The 26,369-nt window shown below is 49.1% G+C and overlaps 1 protein-coding gene across 26 annotated transcripts in view; it reads right to left on the reverse strand.

Moving 5' to 3' along the window:
- The window catches only part of MSI2 (musashi RNA binding protein 2), a 255,628-nt gene that overhangs the window by 14,940 nt on the left and 214,319 nt on the right, over positions 1 to 26,369 (reverse strand). For 3 of the 26 annotated variants that reach the window (XR_012625795.1, XM_074845681.1, XM_074845692.1), the window contains exons 11-14: positions 13,746 to 13,769; positions 12,573 to 12,635; positions 11,117 to 11,143; positions 8,865 to 9,004 (exon numbers count right to left, since the gene is read on the reverse strand). The exons of 2 other annotated variants lie outside the window; for them this stretch is intronic. Coding sequence is in view for 19 of the 24 variants with exons in the window: in XM_074845681.1 (XP_074701782.1) it covers positions 8,865 to 9,004; positions 11,117 to 11,143; positions 12,573 to 12,635; positions 13,746 to 13,769 (254 nt within the window). In the remaining 5 variants the exon portion in view is untranslated. Of the gene's footprint in view, positions 1 to 8,864; positions 9,005 to 11,116; positions 11,144 to 12,527; positions 12,636 to 13,745; positions 13,770 to 23,358; positions 24,948 to 26,369 lie in introns of those variants that run through there. 21 more of the 26 variants (XM_074845697.1, XM_074845690.1, XM_074845684.1 and 18 more) reach the window with 12 other exon arrangements.

Raw genomic sequence — 26,369 nt, forward strand, 5'->3', positions numbered from 1 at the left:
TGTATAAAGCGAAAGAAAAGTATGAAATAGCCCCCTGCAAACACGCATGCTTTCTGCATCCAGTTACCGGGTTATTTTTTCAGGAGGAGCAAATGAAGAGGCCGCTGGGCCAGAGGCAGAGGCAGGGCCAGGCGGGCGCTGCACGGCTGCCGGCACGAGGGCTGGGGAAAGGCAGCCGAGTGCTCTGCCTGGGAAGGGCCTGCTCTCCCTCCACGCTCCTCGACTTCTAAAGCAGCTCCTTCTTGTCAGAAACTCGCTTCTAATCGCACACCAAAGCTTTTTCTACACCCGGTGTCGGTCACCTCTGGCACTTCTTTCCTCCAAGGGCCTCCTCGCTCCCGCCTTGCCCCACCGGCCCCGGGGTGCCTTTCTGTACAAACAGGCTTCTTGACAACTTGTTGATCCAGCGCTCTAATTTCTGGATGACTCTCTCATCTACCATAAACAGCCACGCACAATTTGGCAGGCATTTCTACCATCAATGTTTATGATAATAACTACACGTGCTTGAAAGCAGCAGGAAATTTTCAATATAACTATCATTAAGACAAAATGCTTTAAATCAAAGCCATTACCCACTACCAAGACTCCAAGCTCACAAGATTAGGCTGTTTTTCTATCTTTATGAAAAATTCATATAACATGCTGCAAACATCATCTTCCAGCTTGAAGGAGTAAATGATATAATAACATTGAACGCTGCTGACAGGGATGGAAGGGGGCAGGGGATGGGGGGGCACAGGGCAGGGAGGTGCTGTCTGGCAGCAGCCTGGGGGGGTGAGCTCCTGGAGAACAGGCACCCCCGTCCCGTTGGCAGCAGCAAGCCGACGGTATTTATCTGCAGACACCACAGCCCGTCATCCCTCTGCCCCTGGTGGGTTCAGCAGAGCTGCAAAGCAGGATCCCAGGCAGCCCAGCTGGGACAGGGAACTACATCACAGTCTGGAGTCATTTAATTTGAGTCACTTTGGATTTACTGCTGGATTTTAAAGGAAGATTTTCATGGAAGGAATATCACCTGTTAGCCAAGCCTTCCAGCCTGCTGTACTGCCTCTGCAACGACCCAAGCACAAACGCCGCAGAGGACGTTACAGGAAAACCATGGTGAGTGGTGCAGGGAAGAGCTCGCCCGTCCTTGGGGATCCCATGTGTCCTGAAGCATGAGCACTAATGGCCACGTCGGAGCACGCATGACTAACAGACCTGCAGTCACAGCGTGATGCTGATCCTTTAAATAACCAGCCACAGTATGGACTGCGGAAAAACTTCAACACGGCATGCAAATCTTACATCATTAGTGCTTAGAGCCTTATAAATGTCATTAGCTAACACTGCGCCCTTGTTACAGATAGCTTGGCCAAAGCTAATTCTTTGTGCAGTCACGGCTGAAGCTAATGGGAGCTTGTACCTTGCTTTTCAGGCACGCTAACAACCGGGATGTGATTTACCCAAGACTGGGTGTACAAATTAATGCCAGTCTGAAATAAGACGTTGGTGCTCCTGGTTCTCAGTTGTCTGTTGAGGCTGCAAGAGCGCACAGGCACAGCACTGAGCATGAAATGCTCACATTCAGGCTTTTCTTCTATACCGGTCACCACATACAGCTCCAGCTAGAGGCACAAACATGGTCGTTTGTGGTCAGGCTGAACTATCAGAAGCATCACTTTCTTGTATCTGCACTTTTACATACAGTGTTGTTTTATGTCTGAGACAGCACGCGGCACACCTCAAATTCAGATCAATGCTCAAACTCAAAAATGTCTCAGAAATAATGAGCTGGAAACACGCAGATATTCTGGAGAGTAACAGCATACAAATAGCTCCTAACTAGCTGAGACAGAAAGTGGGAGACAAACCAGAAAAACAAATAACCCAGCGTTACAATTAGAGATGCCATTTAGTACATCTCTCGTGGGGGCCTGCAAGGCGCAGCACTTCGCTCCGGCTCTTCCCAAGCAGACTTGAAAAGCAAACACCTCTCTGCAAGAAGCCCGTGGCAGACAGAGCTCCTCTGCAAGTATTAAGAGTAGCAGATATTCTGCTTATGACAGCCGGTTCAGTCCTGACTCTGGAAAATCGAACCGCGAGCTTTATGCCTTCCCTGTCGCCCCTGACATGGCTCTGTAATGGGGAGCAGCCAGGCAGCCCCGGGTTACTGGCAGCAATTGTCCCTCCCCTGCGGCTATGTTGGCCCTGCAGGGAAAAAAATAAAATAAAATGAGTGTCAGGCTCATCAGTACAATAAGTGGTGATGAGGCCAAGAGACACTGAGAGCAGCTATCTGCCGTAACAAGGTACTATTTGTACGTTATTTTTTATCTGCAGTCACACTTTAAAAGGTTGTTCTGCCTCTGCAGCCCCTTTGGAAACGGCTTCACATATCAAAATATCGCAGGGATAACGACAGAAAGCAGTGGGTGGTGAGCTGGTTCCCGGCTCAGCAATTACCGCTGGAAGTGAGCAGAGCACGGGGAGGGAGCCTGGCCCCGTCCTCGCCGCCACCGGCACCCAGCCCCTGCACGGGGCTGCTGGCGATCAGTCACAGCCCTCGGACCTGCGCCCGGCAGCAGCCCGAGCTGTTAGGAACCGAGCTGGATGTGTCGGTGTGATAATGGCCATGGGGATCTTGTGGCCACCGGTCCTGATGTGGTCCCAGCACCCTCCCTTTAGCGGGGCAGCACGGGGACTTCTGCTCCGGCACCAGCGCGGATGACGAGCAGGCGGCACGGACACGAAAAGCAACTGCTTAAGCCACCTCAGATGAGGAGAGAGCAAGAGCTGGGCAGTTTCTACAAGCTTGGGCAAGCTAAAATTTCAGCTGGTGCAGGTGTTTTGAAAACCCACCACTGTCCCTCTCGTGCATGCTGCAGGCACGTGAGCAGCACCTGCTTCCGCTACATACTGCGGTTAACGTGTCCCAAGCACCAGCCACGTCTGGAAGCTGTTGATGTGCACCAATTCACAGAAGAAAAGACACAAAATTCAACATATTCAAGCCCAGCTTTTCTACATCCTGCAGTTACGCAGCCGGACAAATAAACGCACTTTCTAGCTTGGCTGTAATTTTTTGCGGCTGATCAATATTTATTGCCTAATCACATTTTCCATACTGCAAGTTAGTGGTGTCACTCTCGTGCCGGGCCGAGTGCTACATGGAGGCCACACAAAGCTTCGCTTGTAGAAGCTGCAATCAGGGAGCCAGCTCTTGTCACAGCCTTACAAAAGGATTTCCTCTCGAGCGGCTCATCTTTAATCATTATAAAAGCACAGAAGTTTAATCCATTTTTGATGTAAGCGCTAATAGCTTTGTGTCCTTGAAGTTCAAAGTGGTCTTCGTGCATGTCGCTAATTAGCCGAGCAAGCAGCCATTCAGCTCCCTCTCATGTTTCTAATTAGATCCTTAACAACAAACAAATGTCGACCTTACAAAGGCTGTGCTACGTTTCCCTCCATTAGTTAAACAGTTTGGGAGGGATGCAGTTCCCATTTGTCTGCATCCCACCCCCCAGCACAGCGCTCGAAGGTTTCGGCCCGGGGGCACTCGGGTGCCTCTGCTGCCCGTTGGAGAGGTTCCACCTTACCGAGGGTGTTTTCCAGGGGTGCTGGGCACCCCAGTGCCGCGGGGAGGGCAGTGACCACCCCACAACCCCCATGCCCACCGGGCCGGCCACGGCCCAGCTCTGCGCTGCTCTGCTGTCCCTCCCCACCAGCAAGGGATGCTCACCGGCCGCGCTGAGACAAGCAAATAAACCAGAGAGGTAAATAAACTGCCCCGTTTGTCATCTTCCTAACAGGTTTCTCTGTCAATTTAACTGGTTTTACATTTAATTTAAAATCTGGTGTGCTTTAATACTAACACACTTCACACCAAACGCTCTGGACTGTTTTCTTTCACTTTTTTTGGCACTCAGTGTTTGTGACGTGCTGCCCCGGAGCCATTTCAGCAGCACCACGCTCGCACTTTCACGTGCTCGGGTCTTCAGGCAAGCTCCTTGCTCGAGCCCTGGCTCTGCAACAGAGCAGCCCCTGCACCGGGGCATCCCGCAGCCGGTGCTGCTCCCTCGAGCAACGCTGGGCTGGGGAGGGGGGGATAAAGGAAGAGATTTCTGCACCAGGGACCTGCTGCCGTTGTGTTTCTCTCTCACGCAACTAGGAGGCTGTGGATGCTCGCTGTTTCACAGGATCTGACCCCAGCACTGTACCTGCTGTCTGTGTCTGCACATTAAGCTTTAACACTTATTACCATCCACCCAACTGGCAAATAAGGGCTAAAGCTCTGTTGCTGTGCTAACGCAGACCTCTCTCTAATAATTTTTCTATTTAAAATGAAGGAAGAGCTGAGCCAGGCGACACTGGCGCTTTCACCTCGCGCTGGGTAACACGAAAAGCTGTTGCTACTTTTACCATGGGCAACCACATCTGCATTAATTGTTTACCACAGCCCGGACAGGTCTTTTATTAATATTAATGAGTAACAGGGAACAAAAGGCCCCTTTATTTTTAGCCTACTCTAATTGCGTAGTAATTACTCATCTACAAAACAAATGAGCCGAACTCCATTGCCATAGCAACAGAAACTCCGGCCTCCCACTGTACCACATTAACTGGCTATCACTCCTGTTAATTTAAAATTGAAGCCTTTTGTACAATAACAGACAATACAGGAGGAAAATTAAAACAAAACCGGGTCTTTGTTTCGCTGCATATTTTAAGTTGCTGTAGCAGGAGGGCACGGCCCAGGGGACACCTTCCTGCTGCTGCTGGATCCCCATGGGCTGGATGGATGCTCGGGAGCACAGGGGGGTTTATCTGGGTAACAGAAGAGAAATCCAGCCCGCAAAACCCTTCTGTGCAACGATCCTCTCCTGCGGGAGAGTCTGCCCAGGTGCTGCACAGGGAGAGGTGCTGGGCCCTCCAAGGTCACGGCTGAGCAAGGCGCAGCAAGGGGTCCTCCAGGGCACACATGGCCGTAGTAACACCCCCCCTCAGGAAAACCCGAGCTCGTCGGTGAGGGAACACCAAGGGAAGCTGCTGCCCAGCGCACGGTGTCTGGGGGAGAGCTGGGGGCACCAGCTCCGCTGTTGGCAGCTAATTCCCAGCCCCTTGGCAGGGGAGGATTTGGGCACGGATACATGAGAGTCCTCATGGCACAAAGCTCTGGTCTCTTAACTATCAGGAAATGCCCTTAAAAAGACCCAGCTGTGTGAGTTTATTATTTTTAAATAGCTCAAGTTTATATACCTGCAGACCAATTTTGCATTCTCTGGCAACTACTAATCCACCACGCTCCTCAAGCTAATCCAGAGCCAGATGCATGCTAACATCTGCTGCAAGGAAAAACTCCACTGCTTCTTTTTCAGTTTTCTATTTCAGAAAGGAGAGAGAGAGAAAAAAAAATAACTGTAATTATGTATTTACTTTTAAAGCACTTGGGGAGAGAATCAGCATGAAAATACTCACAATAGTATGTCAGTAAAATGTGTGCTGTGTCCCATTTAGTAGTTGTTCCACTAATGGGCAACAGCCTCGACTGCTGCCAGGCAGCAAGTTACCCCTCGGCTCAGCGAGCACCTCACACGTTCAGCGATTAAAATGCACGAGACGTGCTCCTGCACTCACGTATCGCGTTGCACCAGAGAGCTCAGGCCGAAGGCCCCATGTCAAACTTTGCAATGACTCGTCTGCATCTTGCGCAGAACAAAGCCTAATTACAACGGCCAAGAGCTCCGTCCCTCCGCTTCTGCTGGGAGAAAGGAAATCAAACGCCGATAATGGGCTGTTGCAGGGTTTTGGGGGCTGGAGCTGCCCGGCGGTCACCCTGCCCGCGGCACGAGGCAGCAGCTGCGCCGTCACCGCGTGTCAGGAGCAGCAGCTGGGACCCCGGGACGAGCTCTGCCGAGGAGGGTTTTCCCATTGAAAACAATTCTCCTGATTGAAAAGACTATTAAAAGTTAGCCGCTAAATTCGTTAAAGATTAGCTTCCACTGTACTTAAGCCTGCACTTCAGAGGTGGTCACTAATTGCACTGGAGATGATTTATCAAGTGCACAGGATTTTCTATTACAAAATTATTGATTAAAGCTGATGTATTTAACCACAATAGACTTCAGCCAGGAGCCCTGTAAAATGACCGCTGCTGTGGTCAAGGCCTAACAGCAGCAGCACCGAATTGTTTTAGATCTACTACATTTTCTACTTGGCACTGCAGGAAGCTCACTCCCTCGTGGATCAAAAAACCCAAAAAGTGGCATCCTACAGTAATATAAGACAAGACATTTTTGTGTGTAGCCTGCGTTCTGGAAAGGACTTGCGTGATTCCCACCCTGCACCAGCGCAGCGCTTCTGAACTGAAAGAGCAATCACTCCCCTCTCGTTATTTTTTTTTGATTTTGGGGTAGTAGTCAGAAAAGTATCTGCAGTGCTCACAAAAGGGGAAGAGGATATTGCCAGTCATGAGGCCAAAACCACCCACAGGAACGCGGAGTGGCCTCCCCCAGAGCCGCGCGATGTTACTTAAGAGCCGCACGGCGTTTTCACCGCCCAGGTGCTCCCTGCAGAGCCCGGCTGCTCTTCTTTCTGCTCAACACGCGACATCTGTCTCTGCAGCCACCCCTCCCTGACGCCCCACACGGCGCGGGGTCCCTCTGCCTCACCCTCCCTGCCGGGCCACCCGCAATGCTCTCCAGCGCAGGCTGCCTCTGCTATGAAGATAAGCAAAAGATAAAATCTGATGCAGCCATTAATTTTCCGATGCGTCAGCCGCCAGGCTCTGTCACATAATTACCGGCGGTTCCAGCAGAGTGAGAAATTTCAGCCCGCTTGCTGCTCCCAAGTGGTCCACTTGTTAGGTTCTGGCTTTTGAGATTACATAGCTCGGATTAAACTTTATGTACTTTTATATAGTAGAATAAAAGAGGGAGAGCAGTTCCATCAGAGCCGCCGTGCCACACGGGAGTCCTCTCAATGGGCCGTATAAATCCCAAATTGGTTCATCGCTGGATCTTTGAAAGGCTCCTCCTTACGACATTTCTGTGAGCCGGAGGTGGCTCCTCTCCCTCCGCACACACAGACCAACCATTGTCCCACTTTTTATGGCCGTAATTTGCTAACGCTATGGGTGCCTAATGACAAGATTAAATTTTTAGAGCACCTTCTTTAAGTGTAAGACAAGGCTTCCTAAACCCCATGCAATTTGTCGCTCTGCTGACTTTTAGATACACTCCTCACTTCATCATACGCCTGGCGCATTAAACAGTGGGTCCCCCCGTCTCCCTGGCAGATTGAGATCTAAGGGGGAAATTATTCTCCCCCTTGATGCACGAGCGTTTCAGCTCCCCCGTAGCAATAAGGAAAGCAACGGGGGTGGCTCAGATTGCCTTGCGCAGGCTTGCATTGCGTCAGCCCCATCCGAGCGGTTGTTTGGTTGATTTACTTTATGTTCTATTAGAGGTAAGGAGCGGATACAAATCCTTAATTACATTTTGAAAGCCCATTCTGGATATTTTATTTCCTTTGAAAGCGCTTGCTGGAATAAGTGCACTAACGGCTGCCTTGACTATCCCCAGCGGAGCAGGAAGATGCTCCAGCTCAGCACATCTGGTTTGCGGGGACGGCCGGGGGCGCGGGGAGGAGGGAAGGTGTGACCGTGCCATACAGTATCTTTTCTACTCCCAGCAGGATGTTTCTGACAAGCACCAAACTAAACAGATGATAAACAAAAGCCTAATTCGGGATCTCAATTACCATCTGTTAAAATTACTGACTGCAGCTTCATCTGTGACAGAATTTTAAAAGTTTAGCACAGAAACTTGGGCACAAGAAGCAAAGACACTTGCTGGCTCAATGGCAAAGATGATGAACTTGCCTTGACCTCCTCATGCTGGTATTTATGAAATGTTAAATCTTCATTTAAAAATGCTCCCTTAAGCTGGGTGACATGGCAATGAATACAACCCACCACTAGCTCAGCGTCTCTGTTGCGTAACAAGATTTAAGGTTTATGACCTAAAACCCAATTGTTTTGTGTCTCAGGACGGTCTGCGGGAAGCTGCTTCACACACACGGTATTATTTTGATACCCAAATGGAGTGATTTGCGTTTGGCACATCTGGTCTACGACTGCCAACGAATGATTCTATGGGCTAATATGGACGAGTAACAGGCTGATGAAGAAACCATGATTGTAAAATGATTTAAAAAATATCTCAAGTTCTTTTTAATACAAAATAAAAATAAGAGAATATAGTTATAGTCAGCATTTTAATTCCTAGGGGGTTTAATTTGAGAAAAAATAAAATTGCAAATTTACTATCAGCATAACAGCATGTGCGGGTTCTTGTACAGAGGGTGTAGGTTGCCTACAGCCGGCTTCAATTTAAACTTCCAGATAATGGGATTTAACCAATGCGGTACTATGGATCCAAGCCGTTAGCAGCTCTCTGCTGTATCGATAGCCCTACGCTTTCAATCAGACCAAGGCTCTGCTTTTAACTGCCACGCTAGTTCACGTTGATGATACCTATAATATCAACTCAACAATGCATGTTCTACAACTACATCTACTGCTACCAGTACGACTACTACAGTGCATGCATTTAGTTCAGTCCCACAGATACATACACTCTAAGAACAGGCAAGGGGAGATGTGAAATGTTTTACGGGACGACAGGTGTTTTGTTTTTTAAGTAAGGGAAATTAATAAAAACATCAAAAGAAAGAAAGTGTACAAAAAAATAGAGACATTTCTCAAGAGTTGATATGAGTCGTTTCTTGAACCGTTTCGTCCGAACAAGCAAAAAACATGCAACCAGCTGCTACTAACAAGAAGCTGGACACTGAGAGAGGATTAATAGGTGTGGACAAACCTTCCCGCTGAGAGCGCTCAGAAGAGTGTTTGAGAGGAGGTGTGCACGTCCGAGTGTAAGAGAGGCCGGAAAGTATGCCTCAGAGACACCCTCTCTCACAGCAGCCCCAACCAAGCAAGAGAGAAAACAACAAAACATAACTGCTCACACTCACCATCAAGGTCAGTAGCTCACGTTACGAGATTTGTTATAGCTGGCAAGTATAAAGTACAGTAAGGGGTTGTCGGGGCGCAGGGCTCAAAGGCAGCACTGGCAAGCCGGGGCTGGCGCCCAAAATCCAGATGTGCCGGGGTCGGGGTGGGGGGGAGCAGCTCCTGGCGCCGCGGCACCGGGCCGTCCCACCGCGCTGTCCTGCCGCCGGCCGCCTCGGCGGGCAAAGCGTGCCCGGGGGAGCCCGCGCCGCTCGCCCGGCACAGGCACGCACGGCTCCTCCCGGGAAGCGGGCTGGGTTACGGACGGCCTTATGGGTTTTGTCTCCAGTCCTCAGGGAGGAATAGTTGGTGGCAACAGGTTGGGAACTGGAAAAATCTCAGACTTGTCAATGAACCAAAGAGGAAGGAACGAAAACCCTCTCCTGCCAAATTTTCCTCGTCTCGCTCTCCCGCCAAATGAATCCCCCCCATGTCAAATGCGAGAGAAAAATGTGCCCCCCCCCATGAACGTATTTCAAAAAAAGCATTTACACGACAAAAATGTTTTACACGTAAAATATGTCAGGTGAATTCAAAAGAAACGTGACATTGATAGTGAAGTTGTCTAGGAGGAGTTTGCAGCATTCAGACTTTTAAGTTTGCTCATTTTCCGTGGCTCAGGTCCCAATTCATTAAAAAAAATATAAGAATGGATGAGGTTGTCAAAACCAGCTGAGGGATTCAGCAGCACAGCCCCACCCGGCATGAACGGATGTGGCCAAACCCCTCTGCCTGCTCGAGGGACCTCAGCTATCGCCTCGTCACTGGGACGTCAACTGGGCACGTGGTTTATAAAGAGAAGCATCGCTGCGTCCACCCTGCCGGCACGTCACCGGCTGAGCTAGGCCTGAATTTATGAGTGGCACTGAGCACGAGCAGGGGGAAATGTCCCTTTCTGCTGCGTCAGAGAAGAGAACTCGTTTATCCAGCAAGGTAAACTGGGGACTGCATCCTCACGCGCTGTGATAGAAAAAGAAGGGGCGAGGGCAGGGAAGAGCAGGCAGCCAGAAGCGGGGCCGGGCGCTGCCCTCGTGCGGGCGGGCGCCGTGCGCTGGCTGGTGAGCAAATAAGCAGGTTTGCCATGAGGAGGAACAACAACACCCCCGAGGTGCTCAGTGCCCACGCGCCGCAGCCCGGGGGGTTGGAGCGAAAGGGCTGCAGCTTCCTTGGAAGACCCAAGATGCAGGCCTGAGGGCAGATGCTCTCCACGGGCGCTCCCCACATTTCCGAGGGGCGGTGGGACGCGTCTGCCCGGGCCGTTTCCAGCTCTTTTCCGTTCGCTGGCAGAAAGGAGCCAGTAAGGGCCGAGTGTGCTGCGGTCTGTGCTGTCGGCTTAGGCACGTGTGAAGGAGGGCTGTGCAAATTTGCAAAGGAAAAAGAAAAACCCAACGGAAAAGAAGAAAAAAAAAACCCCAACCATTTTTCTTGTAATGAATCGGGCCCACACACTGTAGCGCAAGATCGATCGTACTCTACTGCTCCTGAATACAATTCACTACCATTGCTGGATGGAAGTGGCGAACCCAGGATGTCCCTTCCGAAAACCGTCTTTGGATGGAAATGACTCTACGTAAAACACCACCGTTCCCAGAGCACGTTTCGCTGCAAAGGTGAGCGGCCGTTGGGCCGGGCCGGTGACAAACCCATCTTCCTCCTTGAGATCTCAGGGCTGGGGAGGGGGGGCTCTTTTGATTCAGTTTTGGGGTTTTGCCAGTTTTGTGCACACAGGCAATTTTGAGGCTTGAAAGACATTTCCAAACACCATACTGCTCTTTAAACTTGCCAGAAAGGGTGTTGTTAATTTAGGGTTAGATTTAGTTTCGTATTGCAAGTTCAAATAAAAAACAAAACCGAAAAACCAAAACAAAACAGAAAACCCAACAAAAGAAAAACCAAAAAACACTCAAATTAAAGACAAATGATTTTCAGGCACAGAATTGATCAATGCTCAGTTCAGTTGTAATGGGCACCAAAAGCACTCCGATTAAAAAAAATAATAATAATCAGGGAAGCAACGTTAATCCAGCCAAACCCTCTGTGCCTTGCTAAGGGGCAACTCACCAGGTCTGTTTGCACGTAAAACAAAACCTGAAGGGCAAAACATGAGGAAGAGGCAGAAACAATGAAGTCTGTTTTCCCAAAATCATATGCAAAATCAATCTCTTTTTTTTTTTTCCTTTTCTTCTGTTTTCCCCCCCCCCCCTCTATGAAGGGGCAGTAGGAGAAGCTGGGAGATGGGGAATCCCCACAACCAGTCTGGCAAGTCACCCCTTAGGCGCTCTCTACATGCCACAAGATGAAACTGGTACAGATAATCCTTTGTAGCCTGCAAGCAGTGCCAGTTTGCATGGAACGGAGTTCTCCTGGTGTCTTTCTTTGGCCTCCATGGCATCAGGCTCGCACTCGAGACACACCTGGGCCTGCGCCCTCCTCGTAACCCCTCACGCAGCGGTTTAGTCGGGTCTTTTCGGCACAACCCGGTTAACCCACCGGCACTGCCAGAAAAGCCACCGAGAAACCCTCACTTCAGGACTACGCCATGAGTGAGCGGGAAAGGTGCCACCACCGCCACAGCCCCCGCGGCCCCCGCCGGCGAGCCGGGCCCGGCCAGGGGCTGCCAGCAGCTCCGTCCCGGCGCGGTCTGGGCAGGCCGGGGAGCCGAGGCGGCGGCGGGCGCTGCCAAGCCAACAGCTCACTGGTGGCTGTGCTGAACGCTTCATTACCTGAGCAAAGCGCTAATTCACGTCTTGAGCTAAATTTAAAACCTAAGGTAGTAACGGTGATTGGCTACGATTTATTTATTTCCCTTAAGGGGAAAAAAATAAAAGTTTTCAGAAGGACAGGAAGAAAAGCTTTGACGTTCCTCATGAGAGCAGGCTGGGGTTGGAAGCAGGCAGGGCCGGCGACCGGCCAGCCGCGCCTGGGTGCCGACAGCGCGAGCGGCGGCCTTCGCCCCGCGCAGGCAGAAGACGCCGTCCCCGAGGGGATGCGGCCCCCTCGCCGCGGGGGTGCCTGCGAAGGCCGACCCTCGTGCTGGCCGCAGCAGAGGAGGCGAGAGCGGCTCCGGGCACGGCGGGAGCGCCCGGGCCTGCCGTAGCCTCAACCCAATGCCAACTTTCCATGAGAAACGAAACCTTTTTTTCAAAAACACAAATTAATTTCTTCGGGGTGTCCTTTATAACCTCGAATTTAAACCAAAGAAACAAAGAAACCAACATAATAAAGGAATAAATAAAGAAACAAATCAGAATATCTACCCTGGTTTTGGCAGTTCTTACGCCAATCTCCTGCAAGGTGCTCCAGGCCCCGTGGCCTCTGCTTGTAGTTTGGGTTTGGTTTGGGACTGATTATTTATTTTTTATATAATTTTTCTTTTTTTATCGTTTGTTTTCAGGTCCCCAGGATAAGTGTGAGGAAAATCAGAGAAATGATGGAGAGCTGCAGCCACACAGAATACCGACAGAGCTTTTACCTGACCCTGCACTCTGAGGGTTTGCTCTTCCACGGGCCCCCCTACCTGATCCTCTTGCTGCCGCCACGGCTGCCGCTGCTACTGGTCCATAAGCCGCTGCCGGAAAACCTGGCCGTGGAGAAAAGGAGAAGGGTAAAGAAAGAAGCCAGCGGGTACCGCGAGTCTCTGCGGGGCGGCCGCCGAGGGCACGGCGTTTCCAGAAGTCGCCGTCCCGGCTCTCCGCGCCAACAGGTGCCGTTTTTAGAAAGAGCCGAGCCCTCGCCAGGTGCCCACTGCCGGTGGTCTCCGCCGGCACAAAGGTGGCCCAAATCCCCCTGGCAGAAGAGGAACGTGGCCACGGCACGCTGTGGAAGCCGAGGTGCCGGGGCGGACAGACTGGCGGCAGAGCCTGCAGCGCTCGGCTTACATCTCCGTCCTCTCAAACGGCCAGGGTCAGACCGCTCCGCAAACAACGGGGGAATTCTCTTCTTTGCTTATTTGCAAGTGATAATAACGTGCTGATCTACAGACATAGCAGTAATGGAAAATATGAGGAGGTCCTCATGTCAAGATCACAGATTTGCTGGGATCAAGCAGAAAAAATTCACTGGAATGTAATTTATAAAAGAAAGAAAGAAAGAAAAAAAGCTCTTGAAAGCAAAACAGCCGCAGATCAAGGAGCTCTAAGACATACACCCTGCTACAGGGGGACCGAGCCCTTACAGATGAATGAAATGCTGCTAGCAAGATTGCAGATTTAGTTTCTTTACTTAATTAATATTCAAAAGATCTGCCAGAGGCTCTGACTTCAAGTATTTTAAGGGGGCAATGGCAAGGTCCAGGGGATCAGCAAGAACCCCAAACCCCCTTGCTGCAGAGCCAGCAAACCCCTCGGAGGTTCCTGGTGTCTGGGGAGCTCCGACCGCTCCTGGTGCCCGACAGGACAACCCCAGGGGTAGTCACCACCACGGGATCTGCCCCTTGAGCGGGCTCCAGGACTTTGATCACAGCTGCTTTGCAATGCTGAAGAACCACAGAAAAACAACTGAGGCAACAGAAAAAGAGAACAGTGAGCTAGAGGAACGGGGAGAGCGAGACCCAGAGAAATCAGCAGACTACAAGCCCGCTACCTCTAGCACTATTGTCTCAGCTACAGATAATCTACCAGGGGGAAAGGAGCAGAGAACTAGGCTAGAGTGACTTGAAGCTACTTAAAACATCAATTAAAAAAAGACATACTTGCATTTAAATATGGTAATAGGGCTGTTGGGGAAAAAAAAAAAATAGTATAGGTAAATGTATGCACAGCTACCCCAGGCTGCTGTCTGCTCCCCATGCACAGAGCCCACGCACCGTGCAGCAAACCCTGCTCCTGAATGCTGATGTGAATCTGTTTGTTTTTATTATGTTGATGAACTGCTACAACCTCTGCAGAGTGGGAAGAACATCCCGAGTGGGGAATGCTATAACCAAACACCCAAGCGCTAAATTCCTTCTTGCTGGTGATGGAGCCATCGAACCCGGTCGGGTTCCCTGACATACATTTAGGGCTGGAGCTGCGATATGCTGGAGTGAGAAGACCTCGGTGTTAGAGTCAAACCAACCTCCAAACAGCAGAGAAAGAACCTGCAGGACAAGGGCTGAGGCTCTGTGGCTTTGTTTTCATGCACAGCCGGGCTTAGGCCAAGCCCTGAGCCCTCCTGCTGTGGGTTAGGCAGGAGCAGAGTTGGCACTGTCCCTACAGCCTCTCCTCCCCTGGTCCCTGCCCACCACAGTGTGTGCCCCAGGAGCAGTGTCCTCAGAGCTCCCATGGCACGTCCAGGACCAGCTGGCCACCAGAAAATCTCTCATGTGGAGGTTCCAGAGGCTCCCTAAACCATCCGTAAGGGATTGGTGGAGCTGTGGATTTTCCACGGAATAAAACACCTCTGCCAAAACCAATCAAATACCCTTCAAATCACCAAGCACCCACTGAAAGCAGCATAAAAAACTGGGCTGGAAAGTTTGTTTCCCTTGTTCAACTGCCAGGGACACTCAGTATCTATTTGAAATGCAGGACAAAAAGTTTTGCCATGTAAAAGAAGAACTAAATAACAAGGGTGGAGAAAGCACTCCACGGAAAAAGCCAGAACAAAGGATCTGCGATTGTATTCCAGTGGACAGATGTGTGAAAAATTAATCCCCCCATCCCCAAAGAAAGCTATTATCCCAATTCTGAGATAAAAGCATCAGCGCGACATGGCACTCCAAACAGCTCAAGTGTGATCGGCTGCTCGCGCCCTGCCCGGGGACGCTGCGGCCGGGCGGGCAGAGGCGGAGCGGCAGCGGCACGGCCCTTACGGCTGCGGAAGCGGGAGACGGGAACAGGGATGGATTATCAAGATCAGCAAAAACCTGCTTCCCAATACAGACTTGGAGCCTGGCTCCACCACTGGAGGATCCCTCCATCAATCCAACATACAGAAAGTAATCAATCCCCCACCCCTGAAATTACCTTTGCCAGGCACTGCATTAATCAGCTCGTTCAGCTGAAAACAGATTTCCCCATCACCGCGCTGTCCAGAGGGCTCACAACTCTGCTAACTTACTTTTGCACTTATGTGGCTGTTTGCTCCCGAACCTCTCAGCAGTGATCGGCAGCTGACGCCGTCCCCACGTCACAGATGGGATAAAACGAGGCACAAAGAAGCAAAATGACTTGAGAAAGACATTTGCAGACAGCCAAGGGTGCAGCTGGACTCTTGTAGTTTCTGGCCTCAAGCTCCACCACTGATCTCTGTAATGCCCCTTGTACCAACCCTACAGCATTTTTTAAGCACTTTGGTCACACTGTATTATTATTGTTTATAAATTTCTACATCAGTGAAGACTTTAAAGAATAGCACTAGTGACAGTACAATTAATACTGAACCTGGTTTGTGTACTGCAAGAAACTTCTGCCTCTATCACCCTGTGTTGTTGCACCATTTTATTAACATTTCAGAGCTGAGGTATCTGCAGCTCTTTAGTGAAGAGGAAAGCATTAGCAGCACTTTTGCTGGTTTCCAGGCCCCCAAAAGGAACCTGCTTGTTCACAGAACCTCTTGCTGGTCCCCCAGACCAACTCTGGCGAGGCTGTGTGTCTGCATACTCCCGCCCCTGGCATCAGGGTTTAAAACAGGGCGAAACGCAGCCGCTGGGTCCCCAGGGACACCTCCGAGGGCTGGAGCAGGGGGCAAGGAGAAGTGTTAGCTGGCAGAGCCTAGCAAGTGCCATGCCCTCAGCAGTGCCTGGGAAGTGCAGGCTTCTCCGGGAGACAGAGCAGTGGCTTTAGGGACACAGGACTGCTGGCCATGGGGGACCCCTGGGGCCATGGAGGGCTCTCTGCACCCTGCAGCCAGCTGCCGAGGGGCCTGCACGCTCCCAGTTCATTTTTGACAGGCGGCTTGGAGATAACTGGGTGCCAGGGAGGGGTGCCCAGACCAGAGCGCCTTGAAATCAACGGGAGCATCGACCGTAGCGTGTTCTGGATCCCACCCCCGGCCAGGCAGGGAGCGCAGCCGGCGCCAGTCCGGCTCCTCCGAGCCCTCTGCTCTCTGAAGTCAACTGGAAAATCAAAAGGGGTGGAGGGAGAGATCAATTCATTCATCGTGTTTGTTTAAGGCACTCCAACTCCTGCTGAAGCCTTGTCCTTCTTTGTGTAGCCACTGCTTATAACTGCCTAGAGAAAACAAGATACCAAAGCTGTTCAAAGGGACAAAAGTGCCCACTTTAGGCATTGCAATTAGAAGATATTTTACAATAAATGGTTTGCAATGGGCTCGCACACTGTCCAGGAAAGCCCTGAGGATTCGCATCAATTTCATGCTCTTTTATTGCTCTGAACGAGCCAAAGCCAGTATTTGGAGTTCAATTTTTCACAGATAAATTTTTCTGCTTCCTGCATCAATAGTTTCACTTTAAATACTGAAGCAGCCTCGTGCGAGGGAAGATGGACACATCTGGTTTTAAATGCTTTGCCCTAAGGTCACTGATTTAGCCAACGCCTGGCTGCAAGCAACTGCCTTCTCCAAGGCACAGCTGAGTTTGGGAGCGGGGGGGATCGGGGGGGGGCACACACCCAGAGCGGCAGGGCTGGATTTGGGGGGGCAGCGCCCAGCCCCGCCGTCTCGCACTGAGCAGAAAACACCAAGAGCCCGGGATTTAGCGGATCTTCCAGGGGCTTTGTAAACAAATCTGGCGAGAGCTACGCTGCGAGAGCAGGGCCAGTCCTTACCGGGGACCCGAGGGGCTCGAGGGCTCCCGGGAAAGGGCACGCTCCCTCCCCAGGCCCCTGCCCCGCCCCATCTCCTGCTCTGGTGGGATCATCCCCTGCTCAAACCACCGGTTTCTCCTTTACCCCAGCCTGAAACTGGCTACAAGGCAACCAGGAGCGAGTGAAAAACCCAAGAGCCATTTCACACCTCGCGTGCAGCCCTCGCTTTCTCTATGAGAAATCATTGACTCCTTCGGTCCCGCTGTGCTCTGTTCAGCCCCTGAGGACCTCTAATATCTCACATCCCCAAAGGACACAAGACCCTGTCCTCTACAAACAGCCAGACCATAGGAATCAAACCAAAAAGAAGTCACAAAGATCTTGAAATTAGTTCTTAAATCAAAAAATATCACACAAAGAATTTTCTCTGCTTCTAACGGCTAAAGCACTTGGGGCACACGAGGTCATGTGTTTAGACTTTAGCAATAAACACAGGGATTTAAACCAAGAGTAAAAACGGAAGCTGAGATGCTCAAATTATCGCCTGTCTCCAGCACTGAACTTCATAAAATAACCAAAATTATGGGACATGCATGGAGAATAAAATAAGAGCCACCATAAAACTGCGCCTAGCAAGCAAAATCCTTCCTCTCTGTTCACGGATTGTTTGGAGTATTTGCAGACATTGGCAGAAAAGCTGAATACCGCTGCTCGGTCTCACACAGCCCCTGCGTCTCCGCGCGGGGCGTTTCGGAGGACCCTGCACACAAGGGGATGGAGCTCTGAGGCTCTATCCCCCCCCCAAACACTTTGCCTCTTACGCCGACGGTGCTCCCCAGCGAGCTGATCTTTACACCGGTCACTTAGGAGGTTCACTTGATCTCCCAGGAAAAAAGTGCAAAGTCTGGACTATAAAATCATCTGCAGGTTGAGTGGGAAAAGGCGAGGGGGAAACTGATACCCTCTTTTCAAACAACGTTACCAGCAGCTTTGATCAGCACAGAAAAGCTTCGCGAGGCTCACAGCTGTCATTTCAAATGGGTTCTCGCTTGCATTATTCTTTCCATTAGGCAGTGTTATCCTCTTTGTAGGATCTTTAGGCTTCATTTCAAAAGTATCAGAGACTCAAAACCATGAAGCAGAAGAGCCTGGTAGCTTTTTTTTTTTTTTTTTGAAGGCAGGCAGGCGTGGGTCCAATTTACTGGACAAAAATGTAGTCTTTAATGGTGAGCACGCACAAGGGAAAGCTCCATCCCAAAACAATCCCTTTATGTTTAAAACCTTCACCTTTCAGGCCTGTCTCAGACTCCCCCTCCCTTTCTGTAAAGAAACAAGAATGAGAGAGAAAAAAACCTGCTGCCATTTCAAGCTTTAGATTAACAAGTAAAAGCTCAGTATTTAGAGAAGAATATACACCCGGAGAAATCAAATTTCATCTAGAATTGATGTTGGATTCTACCAAATCACTCACAACTCGCTATCACAGTTTAGTAGCAATTAACTCTTTGGGATTTGATTGAAGACTCTACCGAAGCTCTCCCCAAGTCCATAGGACGTGAACGCGGAGGGAGGGAGCTACAAGCCCTGCTTGGAATGTCTCGTGTTTCCCACCAGTGACCCTGGTTTGTCTTTAAAGAAGCGGGAAAGCGCTGGCTGTGCAAGAGCAAACAGCAGGGACCAAGCAAAGGGCAGGGCAGAGCTCCGTGGAAATGGAGAATTTCTTTCCTAAGCTTTTGGTCAATTCTAGAACACTTTTAGCATCTCCAAGCCTGCTCAGAGTCCTTGATTGTGAGAGCCCCATTAAGTGTTTCCCTTTGTCTTTATATGCTGTGCTACATCAAGCTTATTAAAATCTATTTCACCAGGTCAGAAAATTAGCAAACTTCAGATACAGCACATCACGCATAATGGCAACCTCATTAAGCAGCCCACTGCGTTATTCAAGGCACAGTCATCTGCTGCTTAAAATGTACGGTGCGTGGCGAGAGTTTGTGGAATTCTCAACGTCAGACACCAGTAATGCGCTTCTCACCGGATGCGTGTTTGCAGATGGATGTTATTATGAACAAATATTTCTGCTTTGGAATTTCAACAAAACAATAAAACCCAAATATAGTTAATTTAAAATTTGGCACTTCCACTTTATGTACAGTAAACGACCCATTTTTCAGCTGTTTACCACTCTCAGGCCACGGTTTTTAAAATGAGAATGATGCACTTTTGCCCAGTAATTACTTTATGCATCAGTGAGACAAAGCCTTGTTTGTCTCCAAATTATCATTCCGTGTCGTTTCAAGTGTAATAACCCTTTCGCAGTTATTTCACTGTACAGAAAACTGGGAAACTTCTCAAAGGCAAACAGTTTGTTCTAAGAAAACTATTTATTCAAGAAAATGCAAACCAAAAAGCAAAAGCTGGCAGCTGATTTAGTTTCACTCCTCTTAAAAACTATTCCCTTCCTACGGCAGCTTCAAGGTGCCCGCTACACTTCTCCAATGTGTCCTACAAAAACTATACCTCCCGCCATCCAACCCTGGAACTCAGGATGTAATTTGGGTTCTCCCTAAATTAGTAACTGGTGAAACACGGAGGATTATGAGCTCCAAGTGAATGCAGCTGATGTGGATGAAAGACAATCTCAATCAAATCGCTTCCTAAAAGCAAGTAATTCTGTTTAATACTAAGTTGATCGCTCCAATGAAAGCATTTCTCATTTTAAAGCCCAAAGCCAAACATTTACTATCAATTTTTAATAAACAAGGTAAGTATAAATGAAATGATCACGGCAGGGGGAGGAATACCCGTGAATTCACTGTACCCAAGCTGTCACACAGCACAGAAGCTCTGAATTTCAGTCACCTGCTGCTGAATGAACAAGGGCAGGTTAGATGGAACCACATTAAGGCATATATTTAAAGATCAGCAAAGTGGCACTGATTTGCTTCAAGCCTCATTTCAGTTGCTTCGATGGTATAGAAAATGAGTTATTTGGTTAAACCACTTGCTTAAATTTTTATGAATGATCTAAACTATCTGGATAATTATTATTAAAAGACAGATCCTTGACAATGAACAAAGGCATAAAAAGAACTCATGTCTGGAGGCTGAAGCTGGAAAAATTCAACGCAGACAAGAGGCAACTATGTAAAAGAGAAGACAATTAATCAGAGAACAAGGTTATCAGAGGGCAGGGAATTCTTCACAACCTCCGTGTGTGGAAGTCGCGAGTGAGTGCCCCCCTCAGAGACACCGCAGCTCACCGAGCGCAGCAGCCGTCGCTGGCGAGACCGGCCCGCTGCCGTGGTGCAGGAACTGCCCCCGGGTTCATCCCCCACGTTATGAAAAAGGCCAGAGGTTTGTGATGCTGAGCCCAGAAACCTTCAGGGCATCACTACCGCGACTACATTTTCCTTCTACATACCTTCTGGGCAAAGGAAGGCTTGGGAGCCGCTTCATTATCAGCTTGAAATCCTACTATTCTGATTGAAAAACATTCACATTTGAGTATTTTTGTGCTTTAAAGAGATTAATCTCTTCAAGTTCTTTGCAACTCCCAGCTCCCAATTTTTAACAGCTTTACAGTTAAAAATTGTAGCTACAGAGGCATAAGGCATAAAAGCAGGCTAGCCGTCACACTCCGGCTAACTCAGACACGTAGAATTCCTTCCAGAACTGGCATTACCAGGCCACGTTCTTCTTTCTATAGGGTTATCCATGGTTCCTTCCATACATGTGTGTTTGCGTTATGCCTCTTTACTCTTGTGAATAATTATTCTCATTACACTTCCCGGCTGCAGCAGCTGTGGCCTGTTCGCAGCAGAACCCATCGCTCTGGAGCTCTGTTGCTGTAGTATCACCCCGAAATGCAAAGAGCTCCTGAGAGACTGGTAGGTTTGGGTTTGGTTTTTTTTCTTTTCTCTCCTCCCCGTCCCTTGCGATCACTCATTTTCAGGGCAACGACCCTGAAAGTTTTAAAGCCTGTCTCAAACTCCATGCATGGATCAGCGAGCAGTTGGGAACAGGACAATCAGCGTTTAAGTTCAATGTTCAAGATATTCTTATTGCTCAAGCAGTTATTCAGGGATCAGTAGAGAAAAAACCTCATGAAGGCGCTGGGCAGTTTGGTCCTTGGCCAGACATGGGGAAACCGTAAGGGCAGCCTCACTCGCGCAGAGGTGGCGGGGCAGGAGAAGGGGGACTGGCAGCATTTTTACTGGCCACGCTCTACTGCCACTGAAATTGGGGGCAGCTGGACCACCGACTCAGATCAACAGCTTCTCTCTTGAAAACCTCGCCTTAAATTTAACATCCAGGAGACTATTTTAAGGGGTGGGGAGAAATGGGAGGCAAAAAAGAAATTTTATGCAATTCTCTGCAACATTAAAAAAACGCAACTCTTCTCAGAAAAAATATGCCAAAGAGGCAAAGGTGCTTAAGCTCTGCTCGGACTCAGGGAACAGCTCTAGACACCATTCTTTCCTGTGTCAAAACAAAAGCTACTGTCATCTAAGCAGAAGTTGAAGGAGTACCTTCTGGCTGGAAATTTATGGGCTTTGCTATATTAATTTCTCAGTTTGCTGTCTGCAGTTCCAGCTGCTCCTCACTCCAGGGATGCACCTGCAGTGTGAATGGTCCCTCTTCAGCCTGCCCTCCGCCAGCAAAAGAAACCCAAAATCTTAATTTTAAAACAGGTCCAGTCTATAGTCTTTGTTTTCAGTGATGGAGGCTGAAACGGAGAGGTTTGAAGAGTGGTAATTAAGGTGGTTCTAGCAGATTTCAAATGCACTTTGTAAACCATTTTATGCCATGCAGATGCAGTAATGTGTTTTAGGTGAAAAAAAGCATGCAGCGCAGGGATGATTAGAGCAGATTTTAAGCAGTTAAGAAAGGGTTAGACAAAGGAGTGAGAAACATTTCCAGCTTCGTTCCGCATCTCTTACTGTTACAAGGCTTAACTAACTGAATAGACAATTTAAAATATATTTTGTATTTCCTCCTGCTATTTTGCTGCCAGCTGCCAGCAATTTCTCCTTTTTTTCCTAATGTGAAGTTTGATCATTCAAGTATCGTGACCAGACAAACTTTGCTCCCATGACTAAATGTTACACAAGTCTTAGACTCGTGCTTTAAGAGAGTGTTTTACAGAGTGGACTCCACTTTAAAATCGCTTTACATCACCAGAGGAGGTAGTCAGGTGCTCGTGTACACAGGAGTGTGGCTCGGGGTCGTCGAGGCACCACGCACACCCTGCTGGGAGCCACACCTTGGCTGCTATCGACTGGCAGAATTACAGCCAAGTCCTTTGTGGGGATTTTTTTATGCTCCTTCTGGTGAACTGATCGTACCAACTCCCGAGTCTCTCCTGACCCCACTCAACGTGGCAAAGCTGCACCTCCAGAGCACGGCCATGGCTCTGCACCACCACACCCTGCCACGGGTGGCACGGTCAGCTCTGCAGTTTGTTGAAGCCAGAAACACGCTCCCCTCCTCCCATCCCCACTGAGCTCCCTGGGAGGGCTCAGTAACCACGAGTGAGACCTGCAGGAGCAACATCACTTCAGCTTCCTAATACTGCCGGGTGACCTGAACAACAGACACAGGAACCTCCTTACCTCACCTCCTTCTCTCAGACACTATGAAAAAAAAAGCCTTAAGCATGTCATTATTATAATAATTACCCTCATCTTTGGTACCATCTCCTTTTCCTGACTCAGAAAATAACTGTCAGACCTACTCGGCGAGCATCACAAATAACTTTTACACAAGAATACCTTCCTGCCCAGTGCTGATGGCTGGCAAGTGAACAGTTTGTGACTGGTATCAGGAAAGAAACTAGATTAAGCTCCACAGATTAACAGAAAGTTGGTTTTAAATGCTGTCATAATAATGAAAAACACCAGTTCAGACTTTGAACGGATCTTGCGTAGCATTTTCACAGCACCAGGCACTGCAGGAACGTGACCCAAGGCTGGGCTTTGCAGACTGGAGAACTGTTATTAGTAAGCAAGTGTATTTCCCTGTGCTCTGAAAAGTTTGTGAAAATATTTGTTCTTCCCACCTCTCCCCATATACAAAGGTTTTAATAAGCGTTGACAAACGTACAAGCAAACAAACCCTTAATTAAAAAAAAAAAAAATAATTAAATTCCTGAGCTGAAGGCTTCTAAGTAACTTTGACAATCCCCAAACATCCAGGTAACGATGGGAGAAATTAAAACTGAGATCACACAGCGATGGCAACGTCCCCGCCCTGCAGGCACGGCCAGCGGAACCCTCCCAGCGCGGGGCTGCGGCTGCCGGCCCGGCCAGGCCCCCTCACAGCCACAGGAGGTACCTGCTCGTCCTTCCATTCCCAAAGAGCAGAAACGTTCCTGCATGGTAGTGCTGGAGGGTTTGCAACACGGGTTTCTAATTTGGGTTTGATGCTTAAACCCACCCGGGCCGCTGGCACGGACCGCACTGACCACAGCGCTGGGAACACCGCGATTTTAACACGGAGTCACTCCTCCAGCCCCAATTACGAGTGCTTTGTCATCTTTTGGGGGTTTAATTTTTTGCTGTAAACACACCTCGTATGTAACCGTTCATCTGCAGATTCTTCAAACACTGGGTCACACACTTTGAGTGATGGTTGTTTTATTCTTTTATTAAATTGTCATTGGTACTGGTTATTTGGTGCGTCCAAACCAAAATATTAAAACTGCAAGCTAAGAGAGCAGCAACACAGCATATCCGTTGTAAACAATTTATTATTATTTTCTACCTCAGTTACTTACAGGAAAAAAGTCATAAAAAAGAAAAAAAGAAAAGCACAGATGGACTATTTACAAAAAATGAGAAAATTCACAATAGCCGAAATGTTTGCAAATCATGCACACTAAGACAAGTTCACAAAAGCAAAGCAATTCATAGCAAAAAAACCCAAACAAAATAATAAGAAGCCATACAGATTAAAAAAAGCTATTGCCTGCAGAAAAGTAAAAAGAAAACTAACCAATTATTACATCAAGCATCTTTAATGAAATGAACAGCATAGCCGTGTATTGTAGAGCCTTTGACACTGACATTTTAAACAAGTGGATTAACAAACATTAAAATGCATTACAGTTCTACTGTAAGCATGCAGTTTACTTCTCACAAACTTATAAAATGGGTAGAAACACTTAAAGAAAAACTGAATTTAAATACGATGCTTGTTTTCTACCCAAAAGTCCAGAATCTGGTCTTGTTAGAAATAAAGCCAATGGATGGAGGCATTACCCATTACATGGGTTTGCAGCTCTTCTGTGGTTTAGGTGGAGATTAAGAGGCGCAATACAGCTTAAGCTAGCAGGGGGAGAAGCTTGTCCCTCTTGCCAAAATTGCAGTAATCAGCCCATGATTTGCAAGCAAAGTCTGGAAGTAGAAGCGACTGCAGGGAGAATGCGAGAGCATCGCAGGCTGCGAGACGAGGGGGGGTTAGTGGCTGGGATTGCTGCGGGACGTGCAAAAACTGTCGAAGCCCTTTTTTTTGGGGGCTTCCAGCCACGGCCCTGGCGTGATTACGGCAGCTCTAGAAAGAGCCACTAACCCAAAGTGAACAAAACGGGAGCAAACATGTGTGGGTCCGCTGCGCCCAGAGCCGCCGGCGCCGCAGGGTCGCACTTGCGGACACAGGGCAGTCGCTGTGAATAATTAAACCCTGTGTTGCTAATGATCCTAGTGACAGGAGCTGCCAGTCTCGCTCCACCCTAATTAGGATCTGTGCTACTGCTGAACATCTCTACGGTAAAAAGCGCCAATATCTCTTTGGGGCTGCTTGTGAGACCCAATCATCGTTTTTTGCTTCCTTGATAAGATTATTTCTAAAAAGTTTGTGAGAAGTCATGCCTTTGTAACGCCCCTAACCCCAATCCTTGTGAGTTACATTCCAAGTGGGCATTAAAAACTCATAACAAAGCAGAGGAAAAAAAAAGAAAAAAAAAGCAAACTCAAAGCAGTGAGGATATGGAGCCTTTAAAAAAATAAAAATAAAATAAAAAGTCCAGTCAATCAAACCAGCCAGTAAGAGCAGCAATTTTTCAGTGGACATTGATATTAAACATGGACCACCCAGGCTTTTTCTGTCTCTCTCTCTCTCATTAGCACTGTAGTAAACCCCGATTAATTTGTTATGCATCTTTAAGAACTAGTTGATAAAAATTATGTCTTGTGAAATCGGCAAATAGTCTGCAAAGTGAAATAAGAACAGAAATTAATAGATTAAACTGAAAAGATAAGTCCCAGAAATTAAAAAAAAAAAAAAAAGAAGACACAGAAAGGGAGTGATTGCAATAAAAAAAAAAAAAAAAAAGGCTATGTACTGAATTATAAAGGCCTAGAGGAAAAAAATAACATGATGGGAAAAGATAGAGAAGTCACCAAAGTGATTGCGTGTGTCTCGCCCGCGGGGCGAGGGCCCGTCCCGGGGACCCCAGCACAGAAATGGAAATGCAAAGAGGTGGATCGTGACACTTGCAGCCTCATTTCACTCGGACCCCAGTAAATACCATCAGGACAGTTCAGTTCAGATGGGTGTCCCTTTTTTTTTTTTTTGGTGGTAATTACCCCTGGGACCACCCCGGCGCCAGCCCGCCCTGCCCGGCTCCCCCACAGCAGTGCCCGGGCAGGGGCGCAGGTTTCCGACAGCACCCTACTGCAGTAGAAAGCACCACTGGGCCTCCTCCCTCACAGCCCGCAGGAACGGAGCTGTAGAGCTCGTGTTCTATTTCGATGTATATTTACACATCCACAGCGGGGCCGGGAGGCAGACAGAGCTCTCGGACACGCTGCCTGGGATGCTCCTGCAGAAACGGCCAAGCATTTTCCTTCTCAAACCGTGACACTGAGCATTTGGGCACGACAACTTCTTAAAAAAGCAGACTTTGGGTTTCTCTCCATCGGGTTCACACACGCTCCTATCTCAGGCTCCAAACCATGGGCCCCAGGGGCACTTCTGCAAGTGCCAAAACACGCGAAGGGAAGGGTTGGGGGGTTCGGGCTCTCGTGAGGAGGAGGATTATGGGCTGGAACCGTGCTTACGCTACTCGTCCCGTGGCACTAAACGCCTTTCCCCACGGCTGGTCGCTCAGGCTGCCTACTCGATTCCTTCCCAGGGGTGTCTGGAGGAGGAGCGAGTGCTGGGCGAGCCCTGTGCTGCAGAGAGGGGCGAAACGAGAGCAGGGAGAGCCCCGCAGGCAGCCGAAACACGGCCCGGCCCCGTGGCACACGCTTCCACCGCTGCTCCCGCCGCGGGAGCCAGCAGCGACGCTGCCACATCCCCGTCCTCCCGAAACGCTCCCTCGCACCTCGCGGCACGGGGCTCTCTGCACCCACCACTCCTCCCTCCTCACGCCCTGTGCCGCTCTGACAGGTCGTTTCTAGAGACCACAACTCCAAGTCATCTGAGAAAAAACGCCTAACAACTCTATTAACAGTCCTGGTTGCCATTAAGGAATAAATTATCTGAGGGGGAGTGGAGCAAACACCATGGGCAGAGATTTAAGGTGACGGAGAATCTGAGCATCTCCCCTTTGCTGCCCTGCTCCCAAAGGTGCTCTGCTCTTTAGTGGTCACAATCTGCTTTGATTCTCTGCGTATTCAATCTCTGTA

This window comes from Strix aluco, chromosome 19 (assembly GCF_031877795.1).
Source record: "Strix aluco isolate bStrAlu1 chromosome 19, bStrAlu1.hap1, whole genome shotgun sequence".
NCBI lineage: Eukaryota > Metazoa > Chordata > Aves > Strigiformes > Strigidae > Strix > Strix aluco.